Source organism: Vulpes vulpes, chromosome 12 (genome assembly GCF_048418805.1).
Source record: "Vulpes vulpes isolate BD-2025 chromosome 12, VulVul3, whole genome shotgun sequence".
In the NCBI taxonomy this organism is placed as follows: domain Eukaryota; kingdom Metazoa; phylum Chordata; class Mammalia; order Carnivora; family Canidae; genus Vulpes; species Vulpes vulpes.
In genome coordinates, this window is record NC_132791.1 from 136926579 (window position 1) to 136952416 (window position 25838).

Here is a 25838-nt window from a genome sequence, read left to right on the forward strand (position 1 = left end):
TCCCCTTCCTGCTGATGCTTCCACAAATTCCACTTTCTTGCAATATAAATACGTCTTTATGTCCTCATGGCAGCTCGATGCTGCCAGAAGACCAAGGCTCTGGGATAAAATAATGTTTCTTTGGAACCTTTCCTATTTATGTTACTAGCTGTGTAGTTTGGGACAAATTATCTAAAACGAAGGCAGATTTTCTTTTTCTTAGGTGCCATATGGGAACAACGAATCTACCCTTCGTGAGGCTGTTTCAAAGATTCCATTAAATGAGATTTTATGGAAAGCATGCCACCAAGTGCCACATCAGAGGTGATGAGCATCTTTATAAATAGTCGGCCTTCCCTATGGGTCAGAGGTTCTCCTCGACCTAGAGATTTATCACACTTCTCCTGGGTTTGGCCTGACTTCCCCTTACAGTGAGAACCATTCTTTTTACTTAAATCACTCCTTTAGAAGAGGTCGGGGGCCTTCAGCTTCTTGTCAGCTGTTGCACTGAGTTTATTAGTGGAATAAGTGTCTCCAGGCCGGCTGCTGAGATGAATATGCTCTGCTTCCTTCCTGGCAAGCATAGTGTGGCTTTACTTCCCTCATTGCTCACCGGGCAGCCAGGGCCAGCTCTGATGCTACAACTTCATTAGAGACAGAGCTTAAGCTTCTGCTTTGATGCCTTTCTTCTTTCCAGTCTTTACACCAAATCCCTTCTCCCTGCCTCCTCTGCCGCTCCAGGGTGCATTCCCTCTTTCCGAAGGAAGCCTGCTGGGCTGCTCATTATCACAGGGTCAGCTCTCCTGAAGTGACATCCTAAGTCTCTGCAGAAGAATGGCAGGGACGGGGCAGTGCACGTGAAGGAAGGGCAATAACTGGGCTTGGAGGTGGGTGGTGGGTGGTGGGTGGTGGGTGGTAGCAGAGTCACCTGCCCTTCCTGTGTGCTGGGAGCTTGACAGCTCACTTTCTCTTTCCTGATCTGTTTGCTCGTTTGCCTAATGACAGGTCTCTTTGTGGCCTTGCAGCCCTGATGGTCTTTGGATTGTAAGCTCAGTTAAATCTGGGATACTAAGAAATAGTTGCCTCCTTTTGGGGTCGGTATAATTGGGGGACAAATGAGAATCCATTTAGTGCAAAAGTTAAAAGCATGTTTTTTTTAAGTTTTTAAAAGATTTATCTATTTATTTATTGAGAGAGAGAGAGAGAGAGAGAGAAAATGCGAGCATATGAACGGGAGGAAGGGCAGAGGGAGAGGGAGAAGCCGATTCCCTATGGAGCAGGGAGCCCGATGCGGGGCTCAAACCCAGGATGCTGGGATTATGACCTGAGCCCAAGGCAGACAGCTAACTGACTAAACCATCTGGGGGTCCCTAATGCATGGGTTTTTAAAATTGATATCTAACAGAAATCGTAAAATATAGAACATTTACCAACTTTCAGTATATAAGTCAATGATGTCTCATGTGATTATCTGTTATCTCTTGTCTACCCGCCCAACTGTCCCTAACCACCTGTCCCCCATAAAAACGCAGAATATTTTCATGACCCTGTAAGAGTCCCTAGACTCCTTCCCAGTCTGTATTTAACCCCTAAAGGTAACCACTCTTCTGACTTCTGTCATCATCAAATGGCTTTGTCTGTTCTTCAGGAGTCTTTTTCAAAAGAATTTGGTCTTGGGCTTCAGCTTTGTGCTGCAGCACGTTCTAGCTTATGTCTGGCTTTTCATTTAACATCATCTTTATGAGAGTCATCTGTGTTGTTACACTGGCCAGTAGGTCCTGCCTTGTATAGTATTCGTTTCATGAATATTCCACAGTATTTTAATATTCCACAATATATTATTTATTCAAGCTGTTTGTTGGGCATTCTGAATACTTCCATTTTTTTTATTACTCTTTTAAAGTAAAGCTGCAGTAGATCTTGCACATCTCTGATCATGGATTCTGATTATTTTCTGGGGTAAATACTTATGTATGGAATTGTTGGGGTGTAGAGCAGGAGTCCTTTACCTTCAGAAGAAACTACCAAAAAGTTGTGGAGGGTTTTTTTTTTTTTTTTGAAGATTTTATTTATTTGAGAGAGAGACAGAGAGAGAGCACAGAGGGAGAGGAAGAAGCAGACTCCCCACTGAGCAGGGAGCCTGATACAGGACTCGATCCCAGGACCCTAAGATCATGACCTGAGCCAAAGGCAGATGCTTCACCAACTGAGCCACCCAGGTGCATCCACCAAAAAAGTTTTTTAAGGTGCTTTATCATTTTCTATCCACACCAACAACGTGTGCGAGAGTTTATTTGCTCCATATCCTCAGCAACATTTGGTGTGTTGTGTCTTTTGAATGTAAGCCACTCTGGCAGGTGTGTGGTAGTATCATATTATGGTCCAAAGCATCTATTTTTCTGTTAAATTATAAAAAAAAACATTAAAAAAAACATTTTAAGACCTAGGTCATCCCCCAAGGAGATATACGAATAGGAAGAAGATCCCTCAACACTCTGAGATTCAGTTTCCTCCACTGCAAAATGGTGGGAAATGGGCCATGATTGACACAGAACACGTGGGGTCAAGGGAGAGTGTTGTGTCTAGCATTCAGAGGGTCAGGAAAATTTGAAGTGGGAATGAATGAATGAGCCTGTCGACTGAGAGAAAGTGGTGTTTGAGAAGGGGGGGCGGTGGTTTCAGGACTAAGTCCTTGAGAAGGTGGAGAGGCATGAATGTTAAAGTTATTTCACTTACTAGCAGGGAAGACAGAGAGAGGGGATGGGTGAGATCTCCTGTAAATCACACCTTCTTTTCTCACTGTTCCAATTTCTCCTTGGAGTATGAGGCAAGGTCAAGCTGGGAGGGTTTAGGGAGCAGGTATGGGAGGTTCCAGGAGCCAGGAGAAACCCAGGAAGGATGTTCAGAAAGTGGAAGAGTAAACATTGCAGGGAAAGAGAGCAGAATTGCCTAAGGGTTTGAAGTGCCATCTGAGAATTTGGGTTATTCATTCTAAGAGAGACTGGTCATAATAATGGCAAACAGAGCGGCAAACATATCTCAGGCAGTGTCCTGGATTCTTTTTATAATATGGTAAGTATTCATTAATTTGATTATCACAAAACCCTCCTTTAGTACGATTACTAGGCTTATTTTACAGATAAGGAAATGAGGGTTCAGAGAGTTCAGGTAATTTGCCTAAAGTCCTACAGTGACAAAATGGCAGCTGGTCAGCTCTCTTCACTGGTGGTTTTGCTGGGTGAGCACAGTGGGCAAGGTTGGAGGTCAGGGTGGTAATAAGGATGGACCATGGCATTTGAGCAAGCTAAGGAGAGAAGAAGGCCCAGGATGGTGATGGATGGTGTATCAGTCGGAGTCTGGCAGGAAACAGATGGCACTCTTAAAAGGGGTAATTTGAGAACATTTTAGCATGAGTGTCATTAAAAAGAAAGAGGTAGGGTTTAAGGAATTTATAAGGAGTGGCATAGGGTTTTGGGCAAATGGCAGTGCAGACCAGCCCACTGCGGGGCTGAAGGGCCAACGGAGAGGTCCTACCACCCCACCTACAAAATCCAGCCTTGGGGACCCACACAGGAGGAACAGGACCTGCAGGGAAGATACATAGCCAGGCGGTCCTGAGGAAGGTCATGGCCTCTGCCTCAACCCCCCACTGAATGGAGAAGACCAAGTGCCTGAGGGCAGAGGGCAGGGTAGGAACAGGAGTGTGGAAGAGGAGCAGGACATGTGGCTCTTGTGAGTGGACCATGGGACTGGGTCGTGGGTACACACTAGTAAATTGACCATACCAAATGGAAACATGGAACATTGGAGGCGTGTTCAACAGCTTGCCTCTTGGATGTATCCACCCCCATCTCTACCCTGTCCTTGAGAGTCATGGGTTTGAGCAGGGGAAGGTGGCAGGAGCTCACCCCCAAGAGGGGGTGGTGTTGGGAGGAAGTTCATGCGGATAATTTCCCATCTCTGCACCTCCTCTAGGTCTCTGTTCTCTTCACAGGAGTCTGTCTCATCCTACCCCGCCAAAATCTGGCAAGAGAGTTTACTAGAGACTGATCAGAGTATGTCAAGCTCCCAGTGAGGCCACCCCTCTCCCCACCACGTCTACACTATCATGGCTTCTCTGGATCTTTCCATGGGACCCAGAGTGGGCAGTCTTGCTTTGCCCATAGAAGGACACCTCTGAGTGGAGTCGCACATGATGTTAGCTCCATAAACTCTGAGGTGACGCTATGCCCTGTGCCTAAAGTTCACCATTTTGTTTCTCATCTCCTATTTTGCCAAGCTGTGTTATTCATTGTGGTGACAAATGCCTAACCCAGATCAGTGTGAGAAAGCCCTGAATTTGAATATGAACCTTCTCTCTCTCATCAATAGTTTCTCGCAGATATAGAATAGTCCATGAATTAAATTGCCTTCCCCATAGGAGCTGAAGCCTGATGAAAGATTACAGCCCCTAAAATTCTTCCCTCTCCCATATTTTTTGTTGTGCTGTCTTAGTCAGAAGGGTCTCTCTTAGGTGTTTTGGGAGAGGTAGGGCCCTAGGGCAGCTGCGGGAAGCATGGCTTTCCTAGAAGCATGATAGAATGAATGGAAGCCCCAGTGTGTACGGTGACAGAGAATTTAGGTTCTGTCCTAAATCACAGGCCAGCCACTCTGATTGTGTATATTCAACCTCTCTGCGGCTGTTTATTCATCTGCAAAGTGGAGATAATATTTTCCTCAAATATTTCCCTCTTGATAATAAAAGGCATTCATTGCCAATGTCTCTGCGTAAAGGCACACAATAAAATAAGATGGTAGAGCTTTTCAGCATTATTTCATTTATCCCCACCAGTTTGGATGCACTCATAGGAAGCTCAGTGGGTTTTTTTTTTAATTTTATTTATTTATTTATGAGAGACACACAGAAAGAGGCAGAGACATAGGCAGAGGGAGAAGCAGGCTCCCAGAGGGGAGCCTGATGTGAGACTTGATCTCAGGACCCCGGGATCACGCCCTGAGCCAAAGGCAGATGCTCAACCACTGAGCCACCCAGGTGTCCCTCAGTGGGTCTTTTTGTAGAGGATGAGGAGAGGTCAAGAAACAAGAGAAGAAAGGGGGTCTCAGATGCCCCCCACCCCGGGCTACCCCACTGTAAATCTGCACTAATGTCCTCAGACTTGGGGACCAAGGAGAACCTTCCATCACTGTGGAGAGCACCTCCATCCTTGCTTCCACTTAAATTCTTCAGGACTCTTGGCCAGGGTCCTGCTCTCAGGAATGAGCCAGAACTGAAATGGGGATCGCAGTTAGAGCCGGGGATTTGGTTAGACTCTGGGCTTCTTTCCAAGGGGATTATAGCCAACGCATCCAAGGAGAAACTAAATGGTGCGCTGGGGTCCCCTGAAATAGAAACCAACCTCTGTACCGTTTCCGGGGGCAGGGAGGAGGCTGTGGGCTGCTTGGTGTGTTAGGGAAAGCTCTGATGTGGGAAGATGCAGAGTGTGGTCATAGCCCTTAGCCAGTGACCTTGGGCTATCTGTTTTCCCTCCCCAGCACTAGTTTCCCCGTCTGCAAATATTGAGGCTGGAAAAGGTGCCCTTGAGAAGTCCTTCCGTTGGAACATTCTCTGATTCTATCTCAATGGCGGGGAGTGGTGGGGGTGAGGGGGAAGAGGGTTTAGCCCTCTCCAAATCTCTGAAGATTAATGTCACCATCAAGTAATCCTCTCTCTCATCCCCTTGGGAAATAATTAGGATGCACTAGAGGTGTGGTTTTCAGACTTTTATATTTGAGCCACGTAATGCTTTCTGAAACAAGGCATCTTACCCCAAAGCCTGCATGATATACAGGAGGCCACAGCAGAGCTCCCCTCTTGCAGTGGATAAGGTTGACCTAGAGTTTGCCCTTGGCCGCAGCTGGAGACCTTTATAGAGGACATCTTCATGTTTTTGTTGTTTGTTTGTTTTGGTTTCAAACACAAAGTGCCAGTTTTCCTAAATCCAAACCAACAAAACTGATGGTTCAAAGGACATTAATCTGAATCAAAAGGGGCTGGTTTAGGAGTGACCTTCTGGAGGATTGGCCTTCAGTGTGGTGGTTATCAAGATGTATTTCTAGGTTATGCTCCCCACCCTACCCTGCTTGTGATGAGATGTGATGAGAGCCTCTGCTTTCTTCAAGCAGAATGATAGGATGAAGAGTGCCATCTTGAAAGTCAAGAGTTGAGGTTTAGTATCTGAAATTATCAACCTGTGTGACCTTGAGCATGCCTCTACTCACCCTCTCTGGGTTCGTATTTCCTTCTTTGTCAAGTGAGAGTGTTGGGCAGGGTGGTTCCCAAAACAACCGGGATTGCTGATCCTGGGTCCTCACAGCTGGGGACCCATGGCCTCCACCAGGTGGGCTACGTACCTGGTGGCCATCCCCAGGTCTCCCAGCTACAGAGTCTGCAGAGGGGAGACGCCAGAGGGCAGATCTGTGGCACTGCCAGAGTACTCGCCAACAGCTCTGTTAACTCCACAGACTCTGGAGGAGACTGTCCCCATGTGCTTGTGTGAGCAAGCACTACAATTGACACATAAAATAAAGCATTCCCGGTAGCTGCTCTCTCGAGATTATTCGCCTAGTAAATAGTCATTGTCAGTGCAATCTGCAATTAGACCTGGCCTGCCCCCTGTTTACCTCAGTGGAGCGAGCTCAGAGCTGCCTCATTCGCTTAGCAAAAAGTGAGAGCGTGGTGGAACAGAGTCCCTCCTGGCTCCCAGCCCACTCCCCTTTGTGGAGTGGGTGTGAGCTCTTGCGTACAAGAAGGAGCTTTGGGGTGTCTCTGGGAAAGAGCCCTCAGGCAAGATTGCAGAGTCCAGGCTCTGTCCAGCTCCTCCTACTCTTGACTCCTTCTGGCCTGAGGTCAGCTCAGGGCGGACTCCACAGAGATCCCTGCACGGGAAAGAGGAAAGACTATAGTCTTTATGTGACTAGCAGCTCCCATTTATTGAGGCTTACTGGTGTACAGTATTAGGCGAAATGATTTATACCCGGGATCTCATCTAATCCTTACCACCCTCCTGCCAGGTGGGTATTAGAATCTGTGTTTGATAAATGCCTTGTCATTTACACAAGGAGACAGTGGCCCCTCTCACTTCCTGGCCCTTGTATTTCTTTTTATAAAATGACATTTATTAGAGATTTTTCCCCCCCATGTAAAGAAGTACAAAAAAGAAAAACAAAGAATGGCCCATGATCCCACTCCCTAATCCCAGATGAACTCTGTAAATAGTACAAAAATAAAAAATACCACATATACGTGTGTAGAAAGTTCCAACAGTAGAACAAGTAATAAAACTCCAAGATGAACACCTCTCTTCCTTCATCGCAGGACCTCTCCCCAAGGGAAAGAATGTTTTAGTAGTTTGTGGGCATAATTACTTGCAGAAAAAAAATATATCGTTCATATAAACCACTCTACCCTCTAATATATCCTCCCTGTATTATTTTCATTCTTGTTTGTACAAAAAGGTTCCTACTGAAACACTGATCTGCACCTTGCTTTTTTTTTTTTTTTTTAAATCTTCTCTTGGAGATCCTCCTACATCTGCACATGAATTCTGACCTCATCTTTGTAACAGCTGCATGGTTTTCCACCACAGGCATGGATTCTGGTTTTCTTAATCAGCTGCCCATTGCCAGAAACTACTATAGTTAATGCCATACTGTCCAGCCTGGTTCATGTATTACGGGGAGACTTGAAGACATATGTGGAGGGTGCATTCCTAGCAGTGAGATGCCAAATCAAAGGCTTGTCCTTCACATAAGGACATACTTTATGCTCAGCATACTTTATGCTCTCCACCAGCAGCAATGACAGAACCCCTCCTCCTGGCTTTGGGTGTCATGCACTACTTAAATTTTGCCAAGTTATTTCGTATTTTGTAAAGATTTACTGATTTATTTTTTTGAGGCAGGGACGGGGAGGGCATGGTGGGGAGAGAGATAATCTCAAGCAGACTCACTGAGCGTGGAGCTCAACGCAGGGTTTGATCTCACAACCCTGAGATCATGACCTGAGCTGAAACCAACAGTCAGTCGCTTAACTGTCTGAGCCACCCAGGCGCCCCCAAATCAACTAGTTTTTTAGAGAGGTCCTTTATTTTTTGACTTGCATTTCCTTAATTGTGACTCAAGGTTAATCATATTTTTTTTTTTACATATACCTTGGCCTTCAAAAAAATTTTTTTTTCTTTTTTTTTCCCGAGGGATAGAATTACCTATTCATATCCTAGGTGCATTTTTTCCAGGGTGTTATTGATAGTAGTATAATTGAGCTTTTTCTGAACAAAGGGAAAAGTCCTTTCTCACGTGTATTGGAAATATTTTCCCAGAGTTTATCATGTGTTTTGATTTCTGTGTCACATTTTTTTGCACCGAGAAGTTCAGCAGTGAAGTGGCTGTATCGCAGGGCCTTAGCACCATTTCGGCTTTTCAGAGACCAGCTCCCTGTCTGTTCTGAGCACATGCTGTGCATTTCAAGCAGGCTCTAAAGATGGAGCGCTGTTTCTCTGACCACGGAGGCTACTTTTGGTTTTATTTCATCACGATAATGCACTTTGGTCACTCCGTCTGCGTACCAGATTTTCCAGGGCAGATCCAGCACCATTTAACTTTATTTCTGTCAAAAAAAGCCAATTCGTTAAATGTTACAAATGTGTAATCTAACTTACCAATCTTTTCTTAATGAATTTTGGGATATGGGTACTGCTTGCAGATTATAAATAAATACATCTGTGATTTTTGAAATTCTATAGTTTTATTTCTTGCTGGACAGACATTGTCATCAGGCATCTCGCCCTTCCCCCCAAGGAGAACTTGTGGGGTTTATTTTATTTATTTTTTATTGTTAAAGATTTTATTTATTTATTCATGATAGACACACAGAGAGAGAGAGGCAGAGACATAGGCAGAGGGAGAAGCAGGCTCCATGCGGGGAGCCCAATGTGGTACTTGATCCCAGGACCTTGGGATCACGCCCTGAGCCAAAGACAGATGCTCAACCACTGAGCCACCCAGGTGTCCCGAACTTGTGGGTATTTTAGTCTCTGAGTTCTTAAAACTGGAGATTCTTTGATTCCTTTCTTGTTGAGGAACAATTTGGTGGTGAATAAAATATTTGGGTTATAGTGACTTAACTAAAAACTAGCTACCTATCCATCCATCCATCCTTCCTTCCCCTTCCATCCACCCACCCATCCATCCATCCTTCTACTTATCCATCCATCATCTATGCATTCATCTATCATCTAATAAAATAAAGAATTCTTTAGCAATGAATTATGTCCCCAGCTACCCAACATAGGAAAGAAAACATAGAAGCACCTCATCTACTCTTCCTTCCTCAATTACATTTCACTCCCTACCTCCAGAAATATCTGTTTTGAAGTATTTATAATTCCCTGAATCTCTTTGTACTCATACTACATATGCACATATCCTGAAACAGTATAGAGTATTGCACTGCATGTTTCATAACTCTTTCTATGTGATGGCATCCTGTTTTTCCTCGCTTTGCTTAGTATACTCAACATTATAACAGACGGTCCTCCAAGTTGCTACTCAGAGCTCTGGTTCATTCCAGTTGGACTGTAGCATAGGATTACGTCATAGGAGTATAGCACTATTTATCACTTGTTCTCTTGGTAGGGATATTGAGCCCCTTCCACTTGTCTTTATTACAAACAATACTCATATGAACATGCTCATGGGTATCTCCTTATGCTCGTGTGTGAGGATTTATCTACCTGAAGGGGGGGATTTGCTGGTTCAATCAAATATCCGTCTTCAACTTTCCAAAGCAGTTGTACAATCTACACTCCCAGCAGAAGTGTTCAAGGGTTCTTGTTCCTGCTTATCCGTGACACTAGTGTCAGGCATTTTTACTCTTCCCAGTCTGCTGGGTATGAAATGATATCTCATTATGGCTTTAATTTGAATTTCCCTGATTACTTGTGAGATTGAACACCACTTTATGTGTATCGGCCCTTTGGGTCTTCTCTACTGCAACTCGCCTGTTCATCTCTTTGGCCTGCATTTTCCATTGTGTTTTTTTTTTCACCTGCTTATTAATTTGGAATTCTTTATGAGGCTTAGTTATTAATGAAAATATATGTTTCAAGCCTTTGATTTGCAGTTTCACGACTGCTTTCGACCCCTCGCTGTTTAAGAATGCTCACTTGTTTCCTTTTTAGTCTGTACCTTTTGCTCCTTGTTTCAAAATCCTTCCCTACTTTGGGATCATTAATGGAATGGCCTTTATTCTTTTTCTGGAAGTATAAGGTTTAGTTTTTCACACTTAGATCTTAAGCCCACTTTGAACATGTGGTTTTTGTGTTTGTGTTTGTTACTGTTTTTTTGTATTTCTCTGTGTATGTATATGTATTTCCCCAATCATTCTACCGCTATTAGATGTTAAGTCTGATATTTTTCTCCTCCTGTGGAACTTCTTTTCTCTTCTTCCTTCTTTCCATTATCTTTAGTACCTTTTGGCAGAATGGAATCAAAACATCTCTACTCCAAACTGTTAGCAAGCTTCGAATTATTCTGAATGCCTTCTATATGTATTAACTCATTTAATCTCAACAACCAATGAAATGGGTATTATTATTGTTTCTCTTTTGCGTCTGAGGAAACAGACATACAGAGAGGTTTGAATCTTCTTGTCATCTTGCTTCCAGAGGGCGTGTTCTGTGAGCAGTATCTGTCTCTATGGAAATAAAAGTCTCAAAATTCTTCAAAAGGTTGCTTCACTTTTTTCCCCCACCTTAAAAAAAAAAAAGATATTATTTATTTATTCATGAGAGACACACAGAGAGAAGCAGAGACATAGGCAGAGGGAGAAGCAGGCCCCCCGTGGGGAGCCTGATACGGGGTCCCAACCCAGGACCCCGGGGTCACAACCTGAGCCCAAGGCAGACACTCAACCGCTGAGCCACCCAGGTGCCCCATTTCCCCAACTTTTTAAAGAGTTTCATGAAAATGGCATCTTCCTTTAATTTTATATTTTAATTAATTTGTTATTTCCTTTATATTTTTAAAAGACGTTTCATCAGAGTATATCTAGATTTTGGTCACTTCTAATGCAGAGTGTGACGCTTGATCTTTCCTTTTGATCTGAAGACTAAAGTCTTCCCATCTGCTCAGAAGAAAAGAAAATTAACTTTTAATCGTTGTTTCTGAATGATCCCTTCTGTCTCTTCTGGGAATACTGTTGGAAATTGATGGAAGTGCCTAGAATCGTTCTCTCCATCTCTTGTCTCCCATCGTTTCTGTCTCTTTGTCCTCTTTGCCATCGAGTACCTGTCACTGAGGGAGTATCTCTGTCATTAGGATTTACTGTACTGATTTCCTTCAGGATGCAGTCCGCTGGCCATATTTGCAACCCAGGACAGCTGTCCTGGTCAGTTTCTTTTCCTCCCTTAGGTATTGATCTAATTTCACAGGTGCAAATCACTCTTAAATGTTACTGAAATCACCATTCAGATATTGTGTTTCCCCTTCCTGTTTCTTGCAGCACATCTCCTAACAGAGAAACTCCCTATAGTCCACTCAAAGTTGCTGCCCTAACTAGAGCCACCAGCATGGCACGACTCAGAATTCAGCCTCAGACCTCTCTTGAGCTTTCTCCTTCCAGAGGGCCAGTTGAACTTGAACCTTAGTGCTGCCCCTGTGACTTTAAGACTTCAGGATGCTGGTGATGGTGAGAGAGCCAATGGCAGAATTTAAAGTAGCGAATCCAGCCGGGGGCTGCATCACACAGTTAGGGTTCAGCAGGTGGTAGCAGGTGCACTCTGCAGCCAGAAACCATCCTCGTTCCTGGCAGGGCTGTGCGTTTGTCTGCACCACGACATGGGTGTGCTCATGCTGCTCAGCAAGGGTGCTTGCAAAGCTCTCGCCTACCTCTGCCAGGCTCTCTGCTGGACGTGTGGCTCTTTCTCTGGAAACACTCTTTCTCTTGATCCGAGTATTGTTTGGCTTCCTGTCTCGATGGCAGGCAGGAGGGCATAGACTTATGGTGGTGGCTGCAGACGGAGAAGGATATGGTTCTTTGTGTTATGTCTAAAGACGTCTGGATACTCATTCATCACACATCTCTTCAGCTGCTGGACTGTACGCATCCTCAGGGAAGAGAAGAGACATTGACTCTCTCTGTTCACCCCATCCACCTGCACAGGGCTTTGCTTTTACTGATCCTTCCTCTCATCCTGCCAACTAATTGTTCCTCTGGAGACACAGAGAATGTGAATCCTTCTAGACCTTGACCTCCTAACCTTGGCCTTGTATCCAGCTGAAGGGAGATCTGTCAGTTGTTCTAACATATTTGTTCATAGAGTGTGGCTCCTGGACCTGTGGCCATCGGCAGCATCACCTGGGAACTTGTCAGTCGTGGAACTTACCTCTGACCTAGTAAATCAGGAATTCCGGGGCTGGGGTCTAGTAATCTGGGTGCCTTCATGTGAGTCTGAGGTGCTCAAATTTGAGGACCACAGCTCCAGCAAAAGCTGAAGCTATCACCCTAACTTCTCCCACTCAGCGTCATGGGCAGCTTTCCCAACAAGCATCCTGAGAGATGCCTTTGAGAAATGTAAACGCTCCGGGAGATGTGGGGCTCATTGACAGGTCCTTAGACTTGGTTTTCATGCTTACTTTTCATTTCATATAGCTCACAGTATTTTCCAAGCTGATTCGACTATAGAATTCTTTTTTAAGAAAGATTTTATTTATTTATTCATAGACACACAGAGAGAGGCACATAGATACACAGGCAGAGGGAGAAGCAGGCTCCCTGCAGGGAGCCCGTTGTCAGACTCGATCCCAGGACCCTGGAGTCACGCCCTGAGCCCAAGGCAGGTGCTCAACCGCTGAGCCATCCAGGTGCCCCTGTCACCTGCTCTTGTTCCTGACACCTCAGCATATCTTGCCCTTACTCAACGCAGAGCCTCAATGTTGAAGCTCGACCTCCTTTGTGCCCCAACTTCTACGAACTTATTCATCACCATAGACTGCTCCTGAATCAGTAGTGTTTCCACCAGGTTCAAGTGTCAGAGAAGAGTCACAACTGTGCCATTGTGACCATCCAGACCGTGGAGTAAAGTGGCTGGTGTCAGAGTTGTACAAATATTGGGCGAGGGGTGCCCTCTGGAGCCAGGATTATGGCTGACCAGCTCCACAAACATGGGAGCGTGGCTTTTTCTCAAAGCTCTTGTGGGAAGTAAGGAGCCTGGGGTGCAGGATGGAAAGGACCCACGGTTTGAAGGGAGAAGAACTGGAAGCTAGCTGTTGTCTTCTTTTGGCTTCCATTTTTCCATTGGTAAATGGGGGCATAATAAGATAGTAGGCAACTATCTTGGTGATTAAACTTAAGAAAATGGTACATGTGAAAAATCTTTTAACCTGCACTATGCTACAAAATGTTCACTACTGTGATATCAACAAAACAAACCAACCCTGAGGCTGTGTTTTCAGAGGCACTGCCTGGCATGTAGTAGGTGATCAGAAAACTTGAGTCACTCATTAGACAAGCAGAGCCTTGGAGGCCTAGGCTACTGCTCAGTCCCGAGGGACATTGTTCCAGCTGACAGATAAGAATGATTTGTAAATGGCACAGGCACTGTTTTATGTTTCATCGTCCTTGGTATTGATTCGTGTATCAAAAATTTTATTTATAAAAGAGCACAAAAATAAACCAGCCCAAATTCTGCAGGATGCATCACCGGTTCTGAATTAATGAGGTCCAAATTTATGACACTTTGGAACTGTCACTTCCTGGCCCTGCCCTGCCATCATTGGGGGCGGGGTAGGGAGAAAGTGACCATGTCATACAGGACAGAGGTCCCTCTCTCTTTGCAGTGCACAACCCACCCTCCCGACCCCTTCATCCCTAAAGAAGATGCATTTCTCCAGGTACTGGAGACGGTTTCTGGAGCTGTGACGTGGCTTGGGGTAGGGGCAGAGTCCTCTTAACTCCAGTAATTCTATTCTGTCAAATTCTGGGTTGTGACCACAGTATTTTATAGCAATAGGGCTCATCATAGCAGGCTGTACGCCCTGAGGAATGGGTATGGAGGGCACAACAGAAGTGGTGGCAAAATCCTCTCAAGTTGTTGTGCTCGGACAGTTCTCAGAGTTTGGTCCCTGGACCTGACAGCATCAGCATTACCAGGCGACTTGATAGAAATGCAAAATCATGAGCCCGTCCTAGATCTCCTGAATCAGAAACTCTGGGAGTGGGTCCAGCAGTACGTGTTAACATACCCTCCTGGCTTTTCTTTTCTTTCTTAAAGATTTTGTTTATTTATTTGAGAGAATGAGCAAGAGAGAGCAGACCACCAGCCAGGGGATGGGCAAAGGGAGAAGAAGGAGCAGACTCCCAACTGAGCAGGGACCCCAATGTGGGACTCGATCCCAGGACCCTGGGATCATGACCCAAGCCGAAGGCAGGTGCTTAAACAACTGAGCCGTCCAGGGGCCCAGCCTCCCATCCTGGCTTTGCTGATGCACTCTTCGGTTTGAGGACTCTTGGTGTTGGAGAAGAAGGAAGGAATCAGGCCAGCCAGATTCTACTCATCAGAGGGAGGGCTCTGGAGCTCAAAACTTAGATAGTGGGTGGTACCAAGCACCCCCGAGGGTCCAACAGATGTTCATTGAACCAACTGAACAAACTGAACTTAGATTATCTCTCCATTTACCCCAGGACAGTGGTTCTCTTTTCTGGTGGCACATTAGAATCAGCTAGAGAGCTTCTTTAAAATGTCATTGCCTAAGCCCAGACCTCAATGAATGGAATCAGAATCCCCGGAGTCATGTCTGGACATTCACATTTTTAAAAGCTTCCAGTTGGTTCCAACATGCACCTAGATTTGAGCTCTACTAATGCAGAGGGCACCCTATTAAGAAAAAAATGTGTTTAGGTTGTCTATATATTTACCCTGTGTTTTTTTATTAGAAATTTATCTTACTTATTTATATTATGAAAGAAAAAAACTTGGAAAATATGGAACCATTGAAAAGAGAGAAGAAATAAGACTCAGGTTCTAATTGTCTGAAGGCAGTTGGCAGTATCAGTTGTGTTTTCTTTCAGTTTTTTTTTTTTTTTTAATGCTCTGGTTTGACTTTTTTACAGCATTGTGATCATATATAATATAGCATTGAGAGAAAGGGGATGGAGGACCAGAGCCAGGGGGGTAAAAAGAATCTCGAGCAGATCCCACATTAGTGCAGAGCCCAGAATGGGGCTCAGTCTCACGACCCTGAGATCATGACCTGAGCCAAAACCAAAGAGTTGTATGCTCAACTGACTGAGCCACCCAGGCACCTCATTTTCTGTCCACATTTTAACTTAACCTTGCATCTTGGGTAGTTGTGCACACTGTCTTACTTCTAAGTAGCTTTTAACGTGCTCCTGTAGCAGCATGACGAAAATATGACTTATCTTCATTTTCCTATGTCTCTACCTCAGGATGACATCATGGAGTCCTTTTTTCTTTCCCATACCTGTATTTCAAGAGCATTGCGGAATCCTGTTTGGAATGTCAGAAGCAGAATAATACTCTCTTTTCGCTTTTAATTTCTTCTCCCAGGAGCCCCATGCACCTGCACGTTTTCTCAGCCCAGCCTCACAGGTAGACGGCTGCGTGAGACCAACAAGGGATAAGGGCCTATTACAGAAAGTCAGGAGGGGAAAGCAGGAAATATTTGCCTGGTGTTTTACAACCACCGTCCTGTCGCTCTTCATCGGCTGATGCCAGATCTCTCCGAAGCCACGAGGCTGTGTTTCCACGGGGTGTGGTGGGACTCATAAACAGTCACATAGAGAGCAGCCCTGACCAGACAGACAGATCCCAGCCTAATGCTCTGGAAAGAAAGAAAACAAATGAGCGAGGCCAGAAGGAGCAACAGGGGAAAAGCTAGGCCAACGGACAGGATGGTGGGGCTAATCCACTGATGTTCTGGTGTGCTCAGTCAGAAATGCCAAAATCAAGCCACGTGGACTCCTGTCCCTCTGCTTTCCGTGTATCCTTCCTATAACTTTTGTCTTTGTTGTGCAATTATATATATATATATATATATATATATGTATATATATGTATATATACACATATACATACACACGTATATATACGCACATGTACTTGTATATATACTTGATATATATAGTTTTTATATATACTGTGTGTATATTTGAAATATATATTATATATGTTTATGAAATAATATATATATATTTTTCTTGATGGCGTCTACCTGCTGCCTCCGCTGCTGGTTTGAAACTGACTTCCTCACCCCTACCGGGTGAGCTGGAGCTGCAGGGCTTGCTTTGCTCTTGCTGCCATGGGTCTGCCAGGTAACTGTGCCCCATCTTCTTGCAGGACATTATGGGAAGGATGCTTACCGAAGTGGAGGACCTGATCTCCATAACTTCATCTCATCTGGATTTGTCACGTTAGGAAGAGGACACACGAAGGGTACAGTGGAAACCATTTTTTACTAAAACACACAGGTTGCCTAGGGAGCCCCGATCTGAAATGTGAAGATGATGGTGGAGGCCAGAGGCTTGTCCGGGACAGGGGAAAAGCAGGGGTGGTTCCGTGGCAGCTTGTCCTGGTAACGTACATGGCTCCTGACAGGAGGGACCAGCAGGTCACAGGTGTGCCTTTAGAGGACTATAGACTTGCACGAGACATCCCTCCTGCCCCGCCCCCGGTGTGGAGCGGGACCCCAAAGCCAGGGCTCCTGCGGGAGGGACCACAGGCAGCGTGGTGGGAAACTACCAGCGGACGTGACACCATTGGAAAACTGTTTGCTCTCCTCTTGGCTCTTACCCGTTTTCCTTTTTAAACCACATTTTATAAATTGATGTCAATGTTCTGTACTGTGGGTTTTGAAGCCAGCGTGCTGCATGTCGAGAGTTTCAGTGTCCTAAGTGTGTCTATGTAAACTCTTGGGTGGGGACGCAAAGGTAGAGGTCACGCAGACCTTCAAGCCTCAAGATGAACGCTCACGTGGCATTTCTGCTGAGCCGCTTTATGACCTAGCTGACAGCTTGCAGAGCATCTGTGCAGGGGGTATGGAATCCTCGATTCTGTCTTTTGTTTAAAGAGTCCTCCTAGTGTTGTGAGCATCCTGTCATATCAAGAGTAACCGGATCCCTGCCTCCTCTGATTACCTTCCTAACACCTGTGTACTGTTATAGATCAACTGTGAATTCTGTTGTAGGGATGCTGTATCCCTGTCTTCCTCTGAAATATGTGTCTGTTTTAAGTGTGAGCGAACAAGGACCTTTGCAATTTTTTCTTACATTCCATGCAACTACTTTTTAAATTCCCTATGTGATGTTTGTTCATCCTATAGAGAAAAAAAAAATCTGTATCTGTGTATGTATTTTCTGTTGTGTCTCTTTGTGTCTAAATAAAGTTTATTGAGGATACAGGTGGCATTTGTGGCTACTCGAAGTTGCAGAAATCAAATTGGGACCAGAAGGGGAATTGGGCTGCACGGTTAACCAGCAAAAGACACGCTCTTAGTCATACCCCTGTTAGCTCAAAGCTAGGACAGCCAGCCCCCACGTCATCTGCTCTGTGATGATTACCTCTCACTGACGCAACTAATGAAACAGATCTGAAACATCGCGTTTTAAAACAATAACAAAGAAATGTATTATCTTGCATAGTTTGGGTGGGTTAGGAATTCAGGAGCAGCTGAGCTCAATGCTTCTGGGTTGGAGTCTCTCATGAGGTTCCAGTCAACATTCCAGCAGGGGCTGCATCATCTGAAGGCTCAAGTGGGGTGGAGGACCTGCTTTGAAGATCATCCACACACATCATGCTGGCTGTTGGCAGCAAGCCTCAGTTCCTCCCCCACCACGTTTGCTCCACAGGCTACTTGCGTGTCCTCATGGCATGGTGGCCGGGCTTCCCCAGAGTGGGTGATCCAAGAAAAAGAAAGAAGGAAGCCCAAATGTCTTTTATGACTAAGCATTTTCTCAATATCTTATTGGTGACATGAGCCAGCTATCTTCCAGATGGATGGGAACTACACAAAGGGGGAGTATCAGGTGCCAGAGATCCTGGAGGGCCATCTTGGAGGTTGGCTACACCACACTGTTACAACCCATGGGGCAGAGCTACAGATCTGAATTTTTCAAACAGAACATGGAAGCTCTTTTTTTTTTTTTTCAAAAATATTTGATTTATTTTTTCATGAGAGACACACAGAAAGAGGCAGAGACATAGGCAGAGAGAGAAGCAAGCTCCCTGCGGGGAGCCCAAGCAGGACTCGATCCCAGGACCCTGGGATCATGACCTGAGCCAAAGGCAGATGCTCAACCACTGAACCACCCAGGTGTCCCAGAACATGGCAGCTCTTACCAAGCCTTCCCAACTGCAGAGGTTTCCCACCCATACCCTGGACCCTTATAGGTTGTCCAACCTGAAACACCAAACAGCTCAATCTAAAGAACTTTACATATATATATAAACTCTTCAGATGTTATGGTTTTGAGTTCATATGCTCATTCAACAAATATTTCATGAGGCCTGCTAGATGCCAAGCAATATTCAGAAGTAAACAAAATGGACTCTGCTTCTGCAACACTCCCATGCTTCTGGGGGAAGCAGACAAAATAAATCCTTGATGACACAAGCATGGGGAAAACCCCAAGCAGGTGCAGGGCAGGGAATGCTGTGGCAGGAAGCCACTCTTGTCGGGAAAGGCAGCATGGGGGAGGCGGTAATTGGGCAGAGACCTGCATCCCAGGCAGAGGCGATAGGAAGGCGGCCCTGAGGTAGAAGCTTTATTGCAGCATCTAGAAATAGGAAGGGGGCTAGTGTGAATAGCACAAGATATTTCCTACTGGGTAGGAAAGCACAAGAGTAGGAGGACCTGGGACCAGAGCCGGAGGGGAGCCAGATCAGGCATTTATCTGACGGTGGACACCAGGTTGCTTCCAGACTAGACCCCCATCAGAGCAACATAAAGGCAACTCTCTGTCCCTGATTGTCCTCTGGGTTGCTTTCATCCAGGAGGCTCTACCCTGCCTCGGGTGTAGGACTTTGCTGTGTCTGCTACTGAGTTCCTAGATCTTAGCTTGTCCAAGTCTCCTGCAGCCTTCCTGCGAGCACATGGGACCCCAGTCATCACCCTCACCGGATCCCGTTGATCATTCCCTTCCTAACAAGGTCTCTGAAATGTCCTCTCCCCTCCAGGGATATACCTTGTGTGTATTTTCCTATTTAGATAATAACTAGAGTTTCATGAGTGGGGAAACTGGAGCTGGGGGAGGAGCTTTGGAAACAGGGATCTCTTTCCAATAGGAGGACTCGTTCTCCCTGCACAGTCTGGATCTCAGGACAAGGGCCCAGCTCCATCTTACCTTCTTTCAGAGCAATCGAGTCAGCTCTGAGTAGTACCTATAAGCACAGCGGCCCCATGGAAACACTTGGGAAGGTAACTCCCTACAGGCATCGAACATGGGGCCATGTTCATCACCTGGGTTTTATGCTCTTCCTTTTTTTTTTTTTCTATGTATTTCTTTTGGCTTCCCCTCTACTCTGATACCTCTGCCTTTCTCCCTGTTTTCTCTTCTTCCTACATTGGCTTGAGGCCTTCTGGTGGCACCTGGCCACTGTGTAGCCCCCACTTGCAACACTTGGAACCAACAGGGTAGCAAACTCCTGCTTTAGAAGGTCATACCATTGCCCTGCCAACCTGCATCACCCAAATTTGAATATGTTTCTATCAGACTGTGATATCTGAGAATCGTGCATTGATGGCCCCTATTCTAGACAGTGCATCTTTGGATGCTTGGAGGCCTCCAACCCTCTCTACCATTTCAAAGGCCCCAGAGGCATCATGGGGAGAGAGCTGCACTCTAGCTTCATTGGTGGCTTGTTCAAATTCAGAGAGTTGAGGGTGAGGATGCTTTAGAATGAGATCCATAGAGAGTAGGATGCTTTAGAATGAGATCCATGGGTACACAGGCAATTAAAACTTCTGACACAAAGCCTACACCAGGGGCTGTTTTTTGGTTAATGGGATTGTGAAGGTGAGACATTAAAGAACAGAAATTCTGACCTTGGGGACTTTGTAACCACAAAAGCCCCCTGTTCCATCCCTATCCTGTTAGGAAACCCCATATTTTAGCTTAGGAGGCCACCCAGCCATTGGTCAGCCTCCCAGGGGGCATAGCACTGCCTTAAGCTCACAGGTACCAGACTTTGTACTGATGCCCCTTTTCAGGACTAACTGAATTATGTGCTCCACTTTCTATAATTCTTACTTTTTCCCTTATTTTCTCCAAGGAGCTAACTGTCCACTACTCTGATTTCTTCCTTTTACTTCCTGCTTACTCACCCCTTAGGCTAAGTGGAAGTCAAGGCCAAGGAAGATGTTATTAGAGTGACCAATAGTTTAGCCCAAGGTCCCCCTACACCATTACCTCTGTTCTTTAGACAGAATCACCCAGACCCATGTAGGACCCCAGAGGAGTCTGGAGGAAAGCAGAGCATCCCCCTAGCTGCCACAATGAAAACCCAATGATAAAGGTTCCTATTTGCTGAATATTTACTATGCACCAGCACTTTGACATATGCTGTCTTATTTTCACCTTTATGATGACCCCATGGGAGAGCTCTCATTATCCTCATTTTGCTGGAGAAAAACTCAAAGTAGAGCAGTTGAGTAATTTGCACAGATGAACGTCAAATAGTCACTTTCATTCTAAATCCAGACCTATTTCCGAAGATCATGCTCCCAACCACTGCACATCCTTCCTCTTGGACAAGGAAGGGGCCAGAGCAGTGATGGGCAATGATTCCACAGGAGGGGCCCATGGCAAGCTCTCCATGGCCAGTGGCTGTTCTTATTAGATGCACACATTTTGGAGGATGTGAAAATCACACAAAAAGAAGATGGACCAGGAATAGTGCACCACTCGCAGATGAGCACTCGGCTGTCCTTCTAGAAAGGACGTGTAGGGACGCCTGGGTGGTTCAGTGGTTCAGCGTCTGCCTTAGGCTCAGAGCATGATCCTGGAGTCCCTGGATCGAGTCCCACATCGAGCTCCCTGCATGGAGCCTGCTTCTCCCTCTGCCTGTGTTTCTACCTGTGTGTGTGTGTCTCTCTCATGAATAAATAAATAAAATCTTAAAAAAAGAAAGAAAGAAAGGACGTGTAGTCTGCTAAGATCAATTTTCAGGATCTGTCCAAAGGAACACACTTACAGGGACCCTATTCTACTTCAGCATTTTGGTTAAAATGTCAGTCGGGCTGCCTGTTTTTGAGTCTGGTCAAAAGAGCTACAAAGAATTCTGTCCAGAATCCTCCATGTGTCAGTAACATGGATACAAATGATCTCTACTTATGTGTCCCAGGCCGGGCCAGGGAAGGTCCTTTTGGGCTGCCATGGCAGCAATGCGTGTGTGCTCACTGAGGCTGTCTCCTGCACTTGGGCAGTTTGCATGGTGAAAGTGATGTGCTGGTCCCTGTCTGCTTCTCCTCTGATGTTTCTGTTTACCAGGTCCTTTCTACCATGCCAGGAGCCAGATAGAGGGATGTGTGTGCATGTGTGTGTATGAGAGAGAGAGTGAGTAAGTTTGGAACAGAGGGGGATCCCTACAGACTTTGCTAAAAGGTAGGAGCTCCAAAGTAACGGCTCCTCTGTAAGAGGCAGACACTTTGCTCACCTGGTCATTCATGCCTTCAGGGAAGCGCGTATGAGGAGCACCTGCTCTGTGCCAGACACTGTACTAGGCACTGAAGATACAGCAGACACACTTACAGGCCAGTGAGAAGTGATCGAAAGAAGGAAATACGTGAAGCATGTCAGATAGGCTTCGAAGCTATGGAACAAAACAGGACACAGAAAGGGAGGGAGATGGCAGTTCATAAAAGCACCCACAAGGCTTCAGAGAGAAGTGCCATTTGGGCACAGACTGAAGGAGGTAAGAGGTTTGGGGGAGGGGTCTCCCAGGCCACACAGGGCCAAGGCAGGCCATTTAAGGATCTGGTTGCCTTTCTGGGCAAGATGGAAGACGAAATGGTTTTGGCCTGAGACATTAGGAAGCTGGAAGTCTGCGGGAGGGATGGGGTTTAGGCAGAGGTTGGGAGTGATGTGAATCCAAGCTGGTTCCCTATTAAGTTGTAGATGCTTATTTCAATCAAAGCATCCTTGCAGAAATGTCAGGTTCAGGAAAGAAGTTCAGGCTGGGGATATACAGGTGGGGTTTGTGATGGGTGAACTTAGGAGACAACACGAGGTCAGCTGGGGAGAGTGTCACTTCCCACACTTCCTTAGTGAGCAAGGCTCTAGGAGGGAGCCACTGGGCACCCAGCATGCAGAGCATAGCCTGGAAGCAAGCAATTCAGGGCAGTGTGGGACCTTGGAAATCGAGTGGAAAACAGAACAAGAGTGCCCAAGGGGGACCGTGATCAACTGGGTAAGCCATAGAGTGGTCCAATGAGCTGAAGCGTGAGCAGCGACCACTGGGTACCACCTGGTAACATAGAGATCATTGGTGAGCTTGGCAGGAGCAGTTGGAGGGAAGAGGCACATGTGTATCTGATGAAGGCAAGAGAGAATGAATGATGCCTGGGCTGTGCTGTTATGCGATTGGGGCGGATTGGGTGATGAGAAGAGCAGGTGTCATTACGCTATCCTTTTTGGGGATGCGTTTGAAATGTCCCATGATAAAAAGCTATAGACGATTCTTTAAAATAAGAGAATGGGAGAAAAAGGATAGACTGCAGGTATGGACAACCCTCTAGAGTTTTAATGTGAAGCAGGGCTGGAGGGAAGTGTGATGCGAAGAGAGTTGTGTTTTGTTTTAAGACGGGAGAAGTCACAGTGCATTTGCGTGCTGATTTGAATGGTCCAGTAGAGAAGGGGAAATTGATGATGAATGTGGGTTGGGGAGCATGGTGTTTCAGAGGTGGTGTCCTTGATGAGCAAGAGCAGATCGGATCCACCACGTAGATGGTAGATCTTAGCCAGGAGCAAAATCCGCCAGAGAAATCCACCACAAATGGAAGGCAGAGCATTTGGCCCCAGGTGCATGCAGGTGGGCATATGCCATTGGTGCTCAGTGATTTGGAGAAGCAAGATCATTAGTTGTGAGTGAGGATGAGGGTGGTCGACCAACCCACTTTGCCCCAGATGATCCAGTTTTAGCACAGAAAAGCCTGTGTCCTAAGAAGCCCCTCAGTCGTGGACAAATGTGCACACTTGGTCACCCTAATGAGGACATTTGAGAAACCCCAGTCAGTATGGCTTCAGAGCATCTTCCATAACCATCTCCAGGGCCCAGAGATGCAGACTGAGGATGCTGCTGGCTGGGGCTGGCCTCTGCATGGCTTCCAGGTGCTCAGAGGACTTGGGACATCCCCAAAATCAGCTGGGAGACATAGACAAGGCCAGAGTGCCAGAAGCTGCCGCCCTTAGGGCCATTCCAGGCCCTGCAGAAAGATCCTGAGCAGATCTCATTCTGTCTGAATGATGCTACCTGGAGACCGGGCTGGCTATGGTTAGCACCACTGCCCAGCCAGACTCTCCATGGGGTCTGAGGCAGAGGTAAGGCAGAAGCGTATAGGCTATAGGCTGCACACAGAAGAGGTAGGAGCATTAGAGAAGACCTGAGATCAGAGCTGGAAGTGACTATCCTGATGCCAGTTTGGGAGTCTCAGCAATGAGGGCCATGATGGGGGATGGCACCCCAGCTGCAAGTCCCCAGATAAAAGGACGAAGACCAGTGATCCAGAGGGATGGGGTTGGGCCAGTGGCACCTGTCCCTTGAGCATGGGATGAAGCCAGGGATGGGGTACTAATATTCAGAAGGCCTGCAGGTGTTAGCCAGTGATGGGCCTGGATGAAGGTCCTACCAGGAATAAGGGGCCAGGGCAGGGGAGAGAGAGGACCAGAGCCTTGTGGTCAGTGTGGTAACTGAGAGGTAGAGCGTAAGAGGTGGGAGACCTTTAGGTCATGACAAGGCCCAAGGGATAACATGGGAGTGGCTCTGAACAAAGCAGAGGGACCAGTGAAAACTGAGCTGAGGGGCAGGCCTCCACTTATCCAGGGCCCCCATGGCTGTAGACAGTGTACCCTGGGTACTGCTAGGGTAGCCAGGGCTCGAAATGAGGTCTTCGATTCTAGAAAAGAAAGAAGGGGCAGGCAGGCCACCCCCCACACACACACCAGGGTTTGAGCAAAAGCCTTCAGACCATCCTGTGGATTGTGACAAGGGGGCACCCCTGAACCATTTGACTAAAGAAATCCAGCTTTATTATTTTCATAGTCTAGGACCTGGAGGAGTGAGTGGGCTTCCCTAAGCCAAGGTGTTGGAAGGCTGGACTCCAGATAAAGCACAGAGCTCAGAAGGCATCTGGTCTCCATGGCAACACAGAGCCTGGGAAGTACAATAAGAGCTAGAGGAGGCTGGGTCTGGCCTGCCTGAGACTGGTCTCTGAGAAGCCCATGTGCCACCTGGGAGCCTTCTTCCCTGTACCTTCTCCAGAGGCCAGGGTGGGCGAGAAGAAGCGGGAGCCAGGCAGGGAGGAGTCTTGGCTTCTGGTCTGAGTCAAGCTGTCTCTGGATCCTTCTGCTCTGTACCGTGGGACAGCGCCCTTTGCTTCCTCTCTGCCTGTTCCCTCCCAATGAATGGCTAATAGCAAGAGCCAGCCTTTGACTGTGTTGTGCTCGGCCTCATCGGGTAGCATTTCGCGTGATTCAGCCCCGCACACACAGGCTGAACCTAGGCCTCATGCTTAGGAAAACACGCAGCATCAGCGCGATTCCCTACTTTGTGGCATGGCGTCTACCTCACGTAGTTGTTAATTGCTTAATGTTGACTGTGCCAGAAGCAGGGATGGGTCTGCATGAAGGGTGAAGGTCATGCTCGCCTGGTGAATCCATTGCTCAGCATCACTGCTGATCCAGCAAGAAGAAATAAAGCAGAACCAAACCAGGACCATACCCTGGGGAGTTATCAACTGGACACTTCCATTTGTGAATTCACCATGAAACCCCCCTTTGTATGTTGGTCCAGCGAACAGGAACACCCATGACCTCTCCCGTCCCTCAGGAACCAGAAAAGGTGTTACGTCCCTTTGATGGCAGTTAGACCTTGCAGATGGAGCCCAGGAGCATGGTGCCCGCCAGAGCCAACTTCCTGAGCCATCCAAGGGTCCACTTCTAAGGTAGAACCATCCTGTTTGCCATCAGGAGGCCCACTTGGAGCCTCTTAAGAATGTCAGTTCACAAGCGGACCATCCTTTTAGATTCATCTCATTCTAAGGGCAGTGTTGGGTTGAAACAGCACATGCTGACAGGTCATGTGGTATCTAAGCTGTCATCCAGCTCATGCTACCTTGGTAAATCATGGTGTTGAGAAAAAAATCCCCATTAATACTTGTCTGTGGGCCTGCTATCTTGGGTCAGCTGGGCGGGTGTAAGGAGAGGAGAGGTGACACAGGGCAAAAAAGGGGGTCAGGATACACTGGGAAATTGCCTTGGGACATTTTGACTCACCTATAGGGCACATGGATGTTCTACTCAGAAGACGAGGAGCCCAGATACAGGTGGATGTCCCGTAGTCTCCAGCAGGGAGGCAAGAGGGATGTCTTGTCCGTACATTGAAATCAGGGAAGCATCAGTCCTCAGCTTTTGCCAGCCTGATTCCTTTTCTGCTTAGCCAGTAGGGGAGGCCCAAAGGAAGCCTGGAGCACCCCCGAATCTCAGTGGTCCCTTGAAGTCCCCATTGGGAGAGGGTAGAGGATCAAGTTCTTTGGTTTTCCCAGAGGTTGGCATGCTCAGCCAGAGGTCTGGGCTCCTCTGGGCTCTCTGC

General features: G+C 46.6%; 1 protein-coding gene across 1 annotated transcript in view; it reads left to right on the plus strand.

Moving 5' to 3' along the window:
• Positions 1-25838, plus strand: part of SHISA6 (shisa family member 6) — a 282711-nt gene that overhangs the window by 114917 nt on the left and 141956 nt on the right. Inside the window, exon 3 of the mRNA XM_026005688.2 lies at positions 16374-16469. Coding sequence (XP_025861473.2) covers positions 16374-16469 — 96 coding nt within the window. The remainder of the gene's footprint in view (positions 1-16373; positions 16470-25838) is intronic.